General features: G+C 36.8%; 1 protein-coding gene across 1 annotated transcript; it reads right to left on the reverse strand.

Annotated features, from left to right (window-relative positions):
• Window positions 1-1145: 1145 nt before the first annotated feature.
• On the reverse strand, window positions 1146-14037 carry LOC132543438 (kelch-like protein 5). The gene is made up of 2 exons (XM_060206939.1): window positions 13928-14037; window positions 1146-8351 (listed from the first exon to the last, which is right to left on the reverse strand). Exons 1-2 carry the CDS (start codon window positions 14035-14037, stop codon window positions 5900-5902), a joined length of 2562 nt encoding a protein of 853 aa, XP_060062922.1. The 3' UTR covers window positions 1146-5899.
• Window positions 14038-14392: the final 355 nt, after the last annotated feature.

Here is a 14392-nt window from a genome sequence, read left to right on the forward strand (position 1 = left end):
TTCTCAAGAACCACAATCCTTCATGGGATAAATTTGGAATGTAAATTTTCAGTCATCTTCTGAAAATATTTTTATGCTCCTAGAACATTTTCAGGGAATTTATAGTCACAACCTTTTCAATCTGTCCATCCTTTTGTGTCCAGAGCATAACTTTACCCACAGTTGAGCAAGCATCATCAAACTTAAAGATAACATTGATCATAATAAGATGATGTGCTGTGTACCAAATTCATGGCACTTGACCCTTGAATTACAAAATTATTGCCCTTTGTTAAATATACGTTTCCTGAGCATAATTTTGTGTTGCTTGTTATGATCCACAACCCCTTAATGACAGTTATTGCCCTTTGTGATTTTTTTTTGTCTGGAGCATGACTTTGCCTGCATTAAGACTAGGATATTGGAAGGTGATATATACATCAGTCACACAAAAGCAAGGTGCAGTGTAGCAAAGTCAGGATCTATGACCTCTCAGTAAAGAGTTGTTGCCTTTGGTCAAAATATTGTGTCATGGGTATAGCTGTGCTTGCATTAAAACTAGGACCATGTGCTCTGTCCAAATTCAGGGCCTTCAGCCCCTTAATTACAGAATTATTAACCTTTTGGTAATGGATAATGACAAATGACTTCAAAAATAATTTCTGTTTTAGGTTCAAGCCTTGGGGTCAAGCATGAAATTTGATTAAGACCAAACATGGACAATATCCTTAAACAGACAAAGGATTTTTAAGAACTTAAATTTCCCCAGTTGGGCAGTATTCCTCCAACCCAAGGGGGCCCGGATGTAGTTTATACAGAACTGATTACTCTTCACCCAAGAATACTGTAAACCAAATTTGGGCAAAATTGGCTAAGTTGTTCATGACTAGAAGCAATTTGCAGAAAAAACTGATGGCCAGGTACTGCGATATACCAATAGCTCACATGGCCCTACAGGGCAAGTGAGCTAAAAACACAAGTGCAGTTAGAATTACACAGCCCCCTTGGAAACAATTAAACAAGATGCCACATGCCTCTTCCCCCAAGGTCAAAGTTCAAATTACAACAATGTTTGGTTTCTCACAGGGTCAGGTCATCTAATTAGTGTTGATAGAGGTTTTAAACAATAACTGGTTCATCTTATAATGACTAAGTCCAACAAACAATAGAAGCATCAATCATTTTATTTTTGTAAGCAAATTAAGCTATAAAAAAAATAAAGTATATGAGAACATGTGACGTCCATTGCAGGACAGAGCCTCCAACGTTAATCCCATGGTTAATTTATGTGTTTCTCATCAATTGCACTTGTACACTGGTGGTTTGTGGTAACATGGTCTAAATTATTCCGACTTTGTATCGACTTTTACATTTCTGCCTATAGTTAATCACATACTCCAGAACGATATATAAAAGTTGATTAAATGTCAGATAATTTGGACTCGCCGTTTTGAAACCTATGTATGTCCTGTGATGGTGTCAGTTATATCAAATTGTCAATAACAAACACGATACACTGTGCAATGTAGCCTATTAATGATATTGGTGTTTGTCACATGATGAAATGAATGTTATTCCAATAAACAAGCTGAAATATTGTGTTTAAAATAAATTAATATAAATGTGCTTGGTGTGCACATATCTTTTACATAGAGGCTTTTACGTGAGTTCCCATTCACAAAAGATGTTGACAAAAGTTCAAAAAATTGTTCATTTTTTTCATGTGTGAAAAGAAATGGAAACAAACGTAAAATTTCATTTATCACATAATTATTCGTTTATTTTTAAAAATAGATTTTCCTTTGTTCAGGTTGTAGTTACTATAGTTACAACATTGATAAATGTATTGGGTATCATTACACTACAGGATAGCTATGTGATCAACATATTTTTATTTAAATTTGATCTCAGAAGCTATAATCTAGTCATCTACTGGACATTGTATCAATATATAATATATATACTGAAGAAAATAAACAAACACCATAAATAATCAAACAAAGTGTTATCCTAGAGAGGGTCATTTTTATATGGGTTTTTATTTAGAAGAGAATTTAGCAGCCAAGAACTCAGTAAATTGACTTTCAACTACTGAGCTTTCAGAAAAAGGCCTGTAATGCAATAAATTTGGTTAATTCTTATTAACTTTAAGATGACATTGAAAAGCATGTAATAATTTCCTCCAAATATTTCCAACATAAAATCACAAAAACCAATTTTGGAATAAAAAATCTTACAAAAATCAGAGCAGTCCAGATTTTTATACAGTGAGTCTATAATTTATAATTTATTAAATTAATTACGGTAATCTACTTGTAGCTTGTATACAACAAAAGTTATTCCCCTTTCTTTGACACATTTTTTCTTTTGTGAAAATAATTATTAGTAGCCAATCAGAACCAGTGTAACAAACAATGACACCATTTTCAGCCTATAAGAATACCTGATTCAAATGGGGATATATTTGTTTCCTATGATATAAGATGGACTAATTATGACTTAACTTTTCCCAGATATTCATGTGTATGGCTGTGGTACAATAGAGCTAACACATGTCACATTCTATATTTATAACAAAGGCACATTGAATAGCTGAACAGTCTATTTAGGTGATATATGTAAAATAAAATTCACAAGTAAAGCTGAACAGTCTATTTAGGTGATACCAGGGTACATGTAAAATAAAATTCACAAGTAAAGCAACATAAATACAAAATTTGACTATGGTTTCAAATACACAGCATAAATCAATGTAAATTAATTAAACATCTAAATGATAAATAGAAAACAAATGGAGAAATAAAACACCACCATACCAGAGTGAAATTATAACATAGATATAGGTAAGCACCAATGGCAAGATGGAGTTGACAGGGAGAGCAACACTCTGTTAATTTACAACAAAGCTTCACAGATAGACAACCAAAAGGAATGATCCTGTTCACAACCAACACGTCACATCAGAACATACAGTAAATCAGCTTGATAACCAACAGCTCTCCCATACAGTTCTCCAGGTCATGGCCCGTTTTCAAATTCCTTGAAGATTTTGGTCCCCTCTTCAGCTCTAAGAAACTTCCTTCCTTTCTAAAGGTCAAGGTTCTCTATTGGTTCCCTGAGAGTCAAAGGTTAAGGTCAGTTTAAAGGGCCTTCATTTCTCAAAAGCAGTCAAAGGTCAAGACCATCCTCCGATTCCTTAGGTAGTCAAGATCCCTCCCTTTCATTCCCCTCACACTTCATTCCCTTCTCTTTTAGAGACTGATTACAAATGTCAAGGTTCTTTCTTCAAAGTGCTCAGAGGTCAAGGTCCCCCGCTGCATGTCAGGGCATCCCTCTCCACTTTAATTTCCTGCACTTTATTTTTAAAATTCCGTGCAGTACCTTGTTAACAATGTAAAGTTATAAACTTGTTTTACTATATGTTGTGTTGATATTGATCCCTTCACAACAGTCAACAACTCCGACATAAACACAGAACTGATAATGTCTACTGGAATGTAAATCAGTTATCTACAATCAACTAAAATGTGATACTAAAATTATACTAACTAAAAGCATTAGCATGATATGGGTAAACACAGATCATCATTAATAAAATAGATCACATCTGTAAAGTAAAAGGCAAACGAGATTCAAAGTTACATTTTCTAAAGCAAGCAAATCATTTGTACATAATTATAGTTGTAAGCAATCATACACATCATAAAATAACAATCTCAAATATATGTCTGTCGTCTCACAAGTTTTAAAACGCTTCAAAAATATTTCACAAATCATGAAATTATCTAATGGAAATTGAGCAAAACTAACAACTACAGCATGTGGTGATACATCAAACTTCTGTGTTAGTACTACCATAACTGAACAAGAATGGCATTCTAGAGGTCAAATATTTGGACTAGTTTATCATCGGAACAAACAAAAGGTATTGCAAATGCTGATAATTAAACTGGTGCAGAACTTTATTTTCAGTTTTTGGAAAATAAACAACATATAAATGACATTATTTTAAACATTTCTGTAAATATTGGTTTATACATTATAACGCCAAATCTCCCTAAAGGTCATCTTTATATAACTATTCACTATAGAGGACAAATTGTGCTCTGTATAACCAATACCTGTTTATAGATGCCATCTTGAGCTCTATATCACCAATACCTGTCTATAGAGGCCAACTTGAGCTATGTATAATAAATACCTGTCTAAAGAGGACAACTTGAGCTCTGTATAGCCAACACCTGTCTATTGAGGCCAACATGAGCTCTATGTAATAAATACCTGTCTATGGAGGTCAAATTAGAGCTCTATATAACTAACACCTGTATATAGAGGCCAGCTAGAGCTCTATATATCCAACACCTGTGTATAGAAGTCATCTTGAGCTCTATATAACCAATACCTCTCTATAGAGGCCAACTTATAAAGGGGTCAACACTTGTATATAGAAGTCATCTTGAGCTCTTTATAGTTATACCTGTCTATAGAGGCCATCATGAGCTCTATAAAATAAACTCCTGTATACAAAGACCACCTTTTGATCTATGTAACAAACATTTTGTCTATAAGGTCACTTGCTTCACGTGCCAACATGATACATATCACAGCAATTGAACCTCTATATCATGCCACCTGCCTATTAAGGCCACTTTTCTACAATCCTGTGAGTGGACTTCAGAGACTGTATATGGATGCTCAAAACATTTCCATGGACATCAAAATCAACACCATTGTGAATGGACACTAAGGTTACAAGCATTGTAACATGTAAGCTGCTGTGTATAAATGAAAATGTTAGATCACAATAATTAATATCACAATGTTAAGACTCCTTTGTTCTTGAAAGAACACTTGTGATTGGCAGGAACAGCCTTGCAAATTCTGGTATATATTAAAAACTATCTCATAACATCTGATGAACAAGGCAAAACTCTACAAGGCAAATTAGAAGGCATTAGATCCAACCACCTCTGTCACATTCAAATATATTTTTCATGCACAATAAGACAACAAAGAAGTGGTAAGTTCAATAATCAGATTTGTAACCACAAACAACATACATGAAATTTACCCTCTCACAGGAATCTAACACACATCTCCATCCTCTTGTATCCAAAGATGTCTAATTTGTTACCATGAATACAGGTTCTGATAATAACCCTGCCCTCTTGGAAGGACCCAAGACAGACCCCAACCTCTAGTATTCATAGATGACAGACATGTTACCATGGATACAGGTCATAAAATAATCATATCCTCTCACAAGGACCCAAGACAGACCTCAACCTCCAGTACCTATCGAGATCAGAGCATTTCCCTCTTACAAAGACTTGATCCTGATCCTCAATGTCTTATGTCAAGATTCATTACCACAGATACAGTCATGGCCCACACACAGGCCCACACAGACCCACACACAGGCCCACAAAGGCCCTCACAGAACCAATCAGCTCCCCAGTACCTAACCTCTAACATCCATTTATATTAACCAACATATCCTTATTACTATACAGACATTAGAGATGGGAATTTTAACCAGGCCCTTTTGTCTCATGTCTGTATCAAAATAACACAAATCACTAGATACACAGTCATTCTATTGTACTGTTGTTGCTATACATGGATTATGTTAACCATAACTTGGTCTGCATCAGTCTTGTTACATTTTGTTACAAAATGTCTGGAACGACGTTGAATATATTATTATTCAGTATGTATGCATATGGCAATTATATCTGGCATATATATTTGCTGTCATTTTTCCAATATTTACTCTATATAAAAATATTTTTTATGGAGAAGGCTAAAGCTAATAAAGAATGTCATTGTTTATTTAAGAGCATTGTCCTGACATTCCCATGAAGATTTCCAAGTTTTGAAGATGGTCTTCCAGGATTTTCATTGGTTGCCATGACATTAGTTAGACTAACGGGTAAGCTACGTCCAGTATAGCTAGTTTCTGTACGTTGGCTCCTACTTCCTCCACTTCCTCCCATTTATCAGCCTCTATGTCATACATAAACAGGGATGCCTCCGGGGTACTTCCTCCGATTAAAAAGATCACTCCATTGAGGATGCCATTATGACGATACAAGTGTCCAAACTCTATTGGTACAGGGGAAAACTGTGTCCATTGGTCGTTTTTTATATCGTATACCTCATTCTCAACACACTCCCTGAAATTATTGTCGGGCATGCAGTAGCCTCCAATGGCGTAGAGTTTGTCTTTGTATGGAGTGAGACTGTGACCTTGACGAGAAGTGATCATGTCTGTACACTGAACCCACTGATTACTGCCTAACTTGAGGCTATAGGTTCGTGGTACAGGACAAGGAAGGTGAGGATCAGCACTGATGCCCCCACATACGTACAGTGAGCCATCATAATAAGCTGCAGACATATCAAATACTTTGATGGGCAATGGGGTCGTATTGGTCCACTGGTTGTCTTGGGGATTGTATATTTCTACCGAGTCAAGGATGGTCTCTGGTTCATTGTCATCATCAATGTGAATTCGATGGATACCTCCGACTGCAAACAACTGTTGATCAGAGCTGCACAGGCAGAAGGAGACACGAGGTTCATTCATTGGAGCTACTTCTGTCCAATCACGAAATCGAGGATCAAAACGAAACATGCGAGCCGTGCTTGAAAAGTTTTGATCATAGCCTCCAGCAGCGTACAGGAAGTTGCCAATCTTGGCTTGTGACATTGCCTGGTAGTCTGTGCTGTCCAGTCCACATGGTCCAAGCTGCTCCATCGTAATACCAGCCTTATTTGGATCTCGGTAGATAATAAAATAGCCCTCCTCCGAGAAGGAGAAAATGGTGGCAACACGTCTACAACCCCTGGGGAGGTACTTTTCTCCAGACTTGAGACACTGTCCCATGATATTAAGGTTATGATTAATGGCTGACTCAATCTCCTCCTTCAACTCAGAAACATTTGTCACTTCCTCAGGCATTGACTCCAACTCCTCAGTCTCCACCAGATAGAAACGGATCTGCCTCAGAAGAGATTCAAACTGGTCCCTACGTCCAGCTGGATCTACAGCCAACCACTTCAACAGAACCTGAACCAGGAAATACTCAGAAAACTCAATGTAGATATCCTCCATAAGAAACTGTAGAAGAAGTTCATAACTCAAAGTTTTGTGAAAGTCATCTTCTTTGGAAAGCTCTTCTAAATTCTGGCTGAAAAATGTCAGGATTTCAAACTGCAGATCACCAAGGGAGTATTTATCAGTAATAACCAGGACAGCAGAATAGTTTTCAATGCTCATGGAATGAACCAGAAAATCACAACTCACCTCCAATATCCACTCCACATGGAAGAAGCGGGCAGCTTCTATAATATCCTCAATGTTAGTGTTATCCACGGTTATGTAACCATGGTAAAAGTATTCAAGAATTACCGTAATCCCCTTCGGACTGATTTCCTTCAGTTCTATAACATCTTGTTCTTTTTCCTTCATGTCATGTGAGAACATGGCTGCAAAATAATCACTCGACTCAGAAAGCACATCCCGATGAGCACGGAAAGTTTCCTTGCCAACATGCACTTTGACATCACACTTGTGATCATAAATCCTGGCCTCTTTCTTTTTGTAGGTAAGATTGATATACTTAACCTTGCCTTTACTGAGACGCATCCTATCTGTTGTCTCTGGATTGATGCCAGCGATGGTGTGAGGGTCACAGGCAGCCATACTGTCTTTGGGATTGGCTAGAACCACAGAGGAGTGTTGAGAGCACTCTTCTAATTGGTGAACAGTTTCTTTGCTGTTGGTATCGTCTGAAATGGCAGAGGTGAGTTGAGAAGACTCTTTTGATTGGTCGGCAGTTTCTCTGTTGTTGGTATTGGCTTGAATGGCAGAGGAGAGTTGAGAAGACTCTTTTGATTGGTCGACAGTATCTCTCGGAGGTGTGACCGCTGGTGGTGGAGAAGAAAGAGATGCTGATGTAGACTGTTCAGTTTTGTTACAAACTGATACTTCTACTGGTTTGTCTTTAGATGGAGTTGTCTTTCCCTTGTCTGGCTTGGACTCAGCTTCCTGTAAAGATTCCGATGAACCGGTTTTCTTTTTATTTGAGCCGTTTTTTGATGGTTTCTCTGTCTTTTTTACAGGTTCTGATTTCTCTTTCTTTAACGGAGTCAGTAGAGGCTTCTTTGGAGGTGCTACAGGTTTTGCCTTAGCAGAGCTACTTTTTGTCGGTGCTGTCAGATCTCGTTTTGGAGCAGTATGGTTACCATTTGTCTTTGGCTCAACACTTGATTTTGTGGATTTTGACTTGTTTGACGCACCATGTGAGTCGGTACTCTCACTGCTTGTTGAAGCCTTTCTGTCCTTGGTCTTGTCCTGGGATTCTTTTCTGAAATGAGATTGTTAAAAGGGACTATTACTTAATTTGCAGCATGTAATTTTTTGAAGAACACAATTGAAATTTGAGATTTAGTCAAATCATTGTTTTCATCTTTATACCAATATTCTAGATATCTATTCTGGGAATGGTCTGTATACTGACAAAACACTGGACATCTGATGACCAGTATACTGACAAAACACTGGACATCTGATGACCAGTGACCAGTATACTGACAAAACACTGGACATCTGGTGACCAGTATACTAACAAAACACTGGACATCTGATGGCCAGTGACCAGTATACTAACAAAACACTGGACATCTGATGACTAGTGACCAGTATACTGACAAAACACTGGACATCTGATGACCAGTGACCAGTATACTGACAAAACACTGGACATCTGATGACCAGTGACCAGTATACTGACAAAACACTGGACATCTGGTGACCAGTATACTAACAAAACACTGAACATCTGATGACCAGTGACCAGTATACTGACAAAACACTGGACATCTGATGACTAGTGACCAGTATACTGACAAAACACTGGACATCTGATGACCAGTGACCAGTATACTGACAAAACACTGGACATCTGGTGACCAGTATACCAACAAAACACTGAACATCTGATGACCAGTATACTGACAAAACACTGGACATCTGATGACCAGTATACTGACAAAACACTGGACATCTGATGACCAGTGACCAGTATACTGACAAAACACTGGACATCTGATGACCAGTATACTGACAAAACACTGGACATCTGATGACTAGTGACCAGTATACTGACAAAACACTGGACATCTGATGACCAGTGACCAGTATACTGACAAAACACTGGACATCTGATGACCAGTGACCAGTATACTGACAAAACACTGGACATCTGATACTAACAAAACACTGGACATTTACTATACAAAACACTGGACATCTGATGACTAGTGACCAGTATACTGACAAAACACTGGACATCTGATGACCAGTATACCAACAAAAAAACACTGGACATCTGATGACCAGTGACCAGTATACTGACAAAACACTGGACATCTGATGACCAGTGACCAGTATACTGACAAAACACTGGACATCTGGTGACCAGTATACTAACAAAACACTGGACATCTGATGACCAGTATACTGACAAAACACTGGACATCTGATGACCAGTGACCAGTATACTGACAAAACACTGGACATCTGATGACCAGTGACCAGTATACTGACAAAACACTGGACATCTGATGACTAGTGACCAGTATACTGACAAAACACTGGACATCTGATGAACAGTTTACTGACAAAACACTGGACATCTGATGACCAGTGACCAGTATACTGACAAAACACTGGACATCTGATGACCAGTGACCAGTATACTAACAAAACACTGGACATCTGATGACCAGTGACCAGCACACTAACAAAACACTGGACATCTGATGACTAGTGAAATGACCAGTGGATACATGTATATCGTATAACTACATTGTCGATGATAAGTACTCCTAGAGAGTTTTGGGCACGTCTTTCTGACGCACTATCTTTCTCATCATCTATATCACAGTAATACTATTACTATCACAATAATCTATTTTGTTATACAATCACAGACTCAGATATATCAATACTTAAGTCTGTGGTTAGACTACACGATGTTTTACACAAGGATAAGTACTATGTGTACAGTTATCATCATATTGTTTTTAAACTGTGATCATTTTATCATGTTTTAACTTGTTTCTTTGTGGATAAGACCATGAATGGGGGACTGTCTCAGTTTTCCTAACGTAGGGGGACTGTCTCAGTTTTCCTAACGTAGGGGGACTGTCTCAGTTTTCCTAACGTAAATCAGTAGAAATAAAAATATCAGAAATGAAACTGATCATAAATTCATACCCCTCAATAACGATCCAATTCTAAATATTGCTGGTGATTTTTCCAAGTATCCCGTAAATAGGAAGTTAAATGTTGTAGAGATATTATTTGTTGTAATGACAAGCTTAGTGGTTCACTGTAAAACAACGAAGGGAAAAAAATCATTAGAATTAGCTGTGTGGTGTATTGTTGTGTATGTGTTCTAATCATTATGTGCTCAAATGGTTATACAAGATATTACAATACAGACACTGTACATATATAACATAGCTATTTGTTGATTACAAATTCTGATAGGCTGACTGTGATATATGTAATACAGTATATGCATTTTCCCCAATGCTCTGGTATGCATTGTGGTATGTACACATACATGTACAATAGGATGTTTTTTCACCACCTCCATGTACATAAGAAAATCTCCTTTTGAATACTTTATATAAAACAGTACATTTTAAGGTAACATTTCTTCTGCATTAATTTCCCAAAATAATCCTATAATACCTATTGATAATCAATAAGATATGACAACAGCCCTCCTACTAAACCCAGGGTTGGCAAGCACAAGTATGTATATAATGATAAAGATACTGCGATGATAATGGTAGGTGACATGTCGTGTAAAATAATGGCTTTGACATTCCAAGAGAATTTAGTACGAGATTATATCTTAACTCTAAACATATATTACTACATAACTACATACAGATTGTCATTGTGTGTTTAGTGTCCTCATGGAGTACCTGGCATGGATGCCCTAGATATATTCACAAGAATATAACAGAATATAGAATTGTGTTTAAACATTACTGTAACAGTTTTTTCCCTTTTTTGACAGTGTTAGTGAAACCTTAAAGCACCATTGGCGCATATTTCTCAGAAGTCATGAAAATGCCTATAGTTTCCTATTTTAATCTTATTCACAAAGTTTTTAATTTTCACTATTTTTTTTATCCTCTATAAAACCCTTGGAAATTACAAACTATAGAGTGTATGTTTTTAGAAGTCTGACAGGCTTTTGGATTCAGATTTTATCCATCTAAATTTTTCTCACTTCATTGACAAGGTCAGAATTTCCAGTACTAATCTGTTAAAGAAATGGAAAAGTCTTCACTAGTAGGTAGATATGAGTTGTAGGTATGACTTGAACACTTAACTTTAATTTTGTCATCTGTATTTAGAAATTTAATTCTAGGCACCAACAAAGAAGGATGAATCAGCCACTAACACTTGAAATTTTCCTTTGTTCATCGCTAGAAAGTGACCACAACCATAATATTTTCTGAATTCCAATTTTAAAAATATCACACAAGAAATAGCTACTGGTACTTTCCTGATTTTTTAAGGTCACTTCATCCCGAGTTCTGACTTCCTGTCACCACAGGGGTGGCTATACTACATATATAGAGGAAAGAGAGAACTGAACCAAACACCAACAGCTCCCAAAATTCTTAGTCTTAATTCTTCCAAATCACAACACCTGAAAGCAACTTAAATCATATTTACAATGAAAGTCAGTCATGTGTATATGATTTTCGACATTACATACATATCACTTAAATATAAGTATGTCTTGAATTTTAATAAACAATTATTTCAATAGCTTTAACCCCATCACTCCCTTTTTTAAATTCTACTCATCATAACCACTTACTTTTTAACAGTTAGAAACATGCAAGTGTTTTTAAGTGTTAAGTTTTAACAGATGGTACTTACTGAGAATTTGATGATTTACTAACAGTAGAAGAATCCATGTTTGGATATAGAGAAGCTGAGGAGATGTGTTACAGCTGACGGACTGTTCTAGACTGACAAGGTGCCCCCAGACATCAGCCCTGGATTAGTATGTGATGATGTCATACCGACAGGCTCACCCTCATCCCCTGGACAACCATTATGCCCAGGGTCAGTAAAGGAACACAAAGGTTACTTTATCGTGGTCACCTAATCCAGACATCAGGCCACAGCTTCCAAACATGTCATTAATCTCACGTAGTATGTAATGTGTGTGCTATATCTTACTCACCAACAACATATGTAAACAAGAAGTACAGTTCCTCACATGAACTCCATCAGTAAACAGTTGCTGATTTACTTGTATAATTATATAATCAAGGGTTACAGTTACTTTCCATGTAGAATTAAACTAAAGTAACTTTGTTACTTTATAAAACAGGGTTATATATGCATACATCAACATAAATTAGGGGAATGCATTTAAACGTGTTTCTTAATATTTCAGTCTTCAGTAGTTCGATAGTTTCTCTTCCCTTATCTTATTTATTTATTTATTTATTAACGAGATTTACGTCTACTATTACAACCTTTCGGTCTATCAGTGGACGACTTCTCATCCTTTCAGCCCTTACACTTTTTCTAAGGATTCTGTTTAGTCTTTAGCAGCTCTGTGACAAATCATTATGGAATCTTGTCTCTATTTCAATAATTATTGTCAAATATCGTTACTCAGTAAATGTAAAATTGTTGTTATTATTTTCTCAATACAAAAAAAAAGAAAAACAATAACAATGAATATTAATACTGAATTAAAGAAGTTGATCTGGTTTACTTGTTTACTTGATCAAGACTTAAGAAAGTGAATCCAGTAAATATGTCTGTGTTGGATTTCACATAAAAACTTGGTTTAAATCAATGCATAGTACATTCTTAACATTACGTCAATTTGAATTGATCCTGGCTGACATTTTCTCGTGCTTGCAACATTGTGGTTCGTTGTGTCAGCTCTGTGTGGTAATTTTAGTGGTCAAATCTGACAATTCATATATATACATGTATACAGTGTTACTGCATTTTTATACGATGACATTTTCTGTGAATGAATTATTTCTCTGTCATAGTTAGTGTTGAATTAAATGTATCAGACCAGACATTGTTGTAAATATGAGTATTTTTTCAACTAAATTTTCTCAAAAATAATTGGGATGGATCCTGAATCAGCAACTTTTGGCAATATATATTTGATCATTTCAAAATAAAAGAGATACATTACGTCAACATTGTTTCGTCTTGATAGCAGAGACAGATATTTCTGAAAAGCTTTGTTGACGTTGTCTGTGCTGAAGGACCACTGTAGTAACTATAACAGATAATTGTCTGAAGTAGAGAAAACTTAATGTCATTGAATTTATTTTTATATACGGTGTACTTAATCATAAAAGGATAAGAAAAAAATCCAAAAACACAATGCTTTTAACAGGTGCTCCCTGTCTGCACAGGTAGTGTAACCCTATATTGGTGTACTGCAGACTTGTGGGTTTAGAATTACCAGTTCCCAAAGAAAACTAGTTTAGTGTAGGAGTCAAGACTTCATCATGTAGAAGATAGACTAAGCCTAGTCTGTTTACTAGTGTACAAGTAGGTGGCAAGCACAGAACAAGAGTGTTAATGTTATTGTGTTAGACAGCATGTAACGTTAATTTGCATTAAAATATAGAAAGGTCTAGATCTGTAAACTAATGTGACTACCTGTACCAAACATTCTGGCTTGCTAGACCGCCAGCCCGGTCGGGCACATCAACAGAGTTAGCAAATCTTAAATGAAAGTCTTAGATTTAAACTTTCAAACTTTAAAAAAAATGTTCAAACAACGACATTTAATAAGAAGATTGAGATGTGAATGCAAAGTTCACCATGGCTCCGTGTTTGTCCTAAGTTTTCACGAACCGAAGTGACGTCACTCGGGCCGGAGGGCCCCGGGTCAGACAGGTCAGGTGCTTGTCTGACGGGCCATCAACAATCTGTGGGCGGGGCACGTACAGTTTCACTTCTGCCATGAAGTTGTATGAGGACCATTAGTATACTTTCCGTCTAATACTCACCACTACCAATGTGTCAAACAGATCAGTCTCCAATTCAGCCTGCCATAACTCGAACAGTCACTTTCCCGTCGTAAGAAACCTGCCAGGCCCGGTTCCGCAATCACCCACTGGAACCAATGCGGATTCCAAGGGCGACAATCCCATTCCCATTCACAAATGTATACACGCCTACATAGATCACTTTGTTTACGAATATATTGATGCACCGGCTTCAATTTGTATTCATAAGCATGGGTGTAGACAACAGCTCGCGGAAGATAACCTGTTCCGGCGCAGATTTCTACGTGTCGATGGTATCGGCCAATATCAA

This window comes from Ylistrum balloti, unplaced genomic scaffold (assembly GCF_031769215.1).
Source record: "Ylistrum balloti isolate Yb309-2 unplaced genomic scaffold, AGI_CSIRO_Ybal_v1 Utg369756, whole genome shotgun sequence".
Taxonomy (NCBI): domain Eukaryota; kingdom Metazoa; phylum Mollusca; class Bivalvia; order Pectinida; family Pectinidae; genus Ylistrum; species Ylistrum balloti.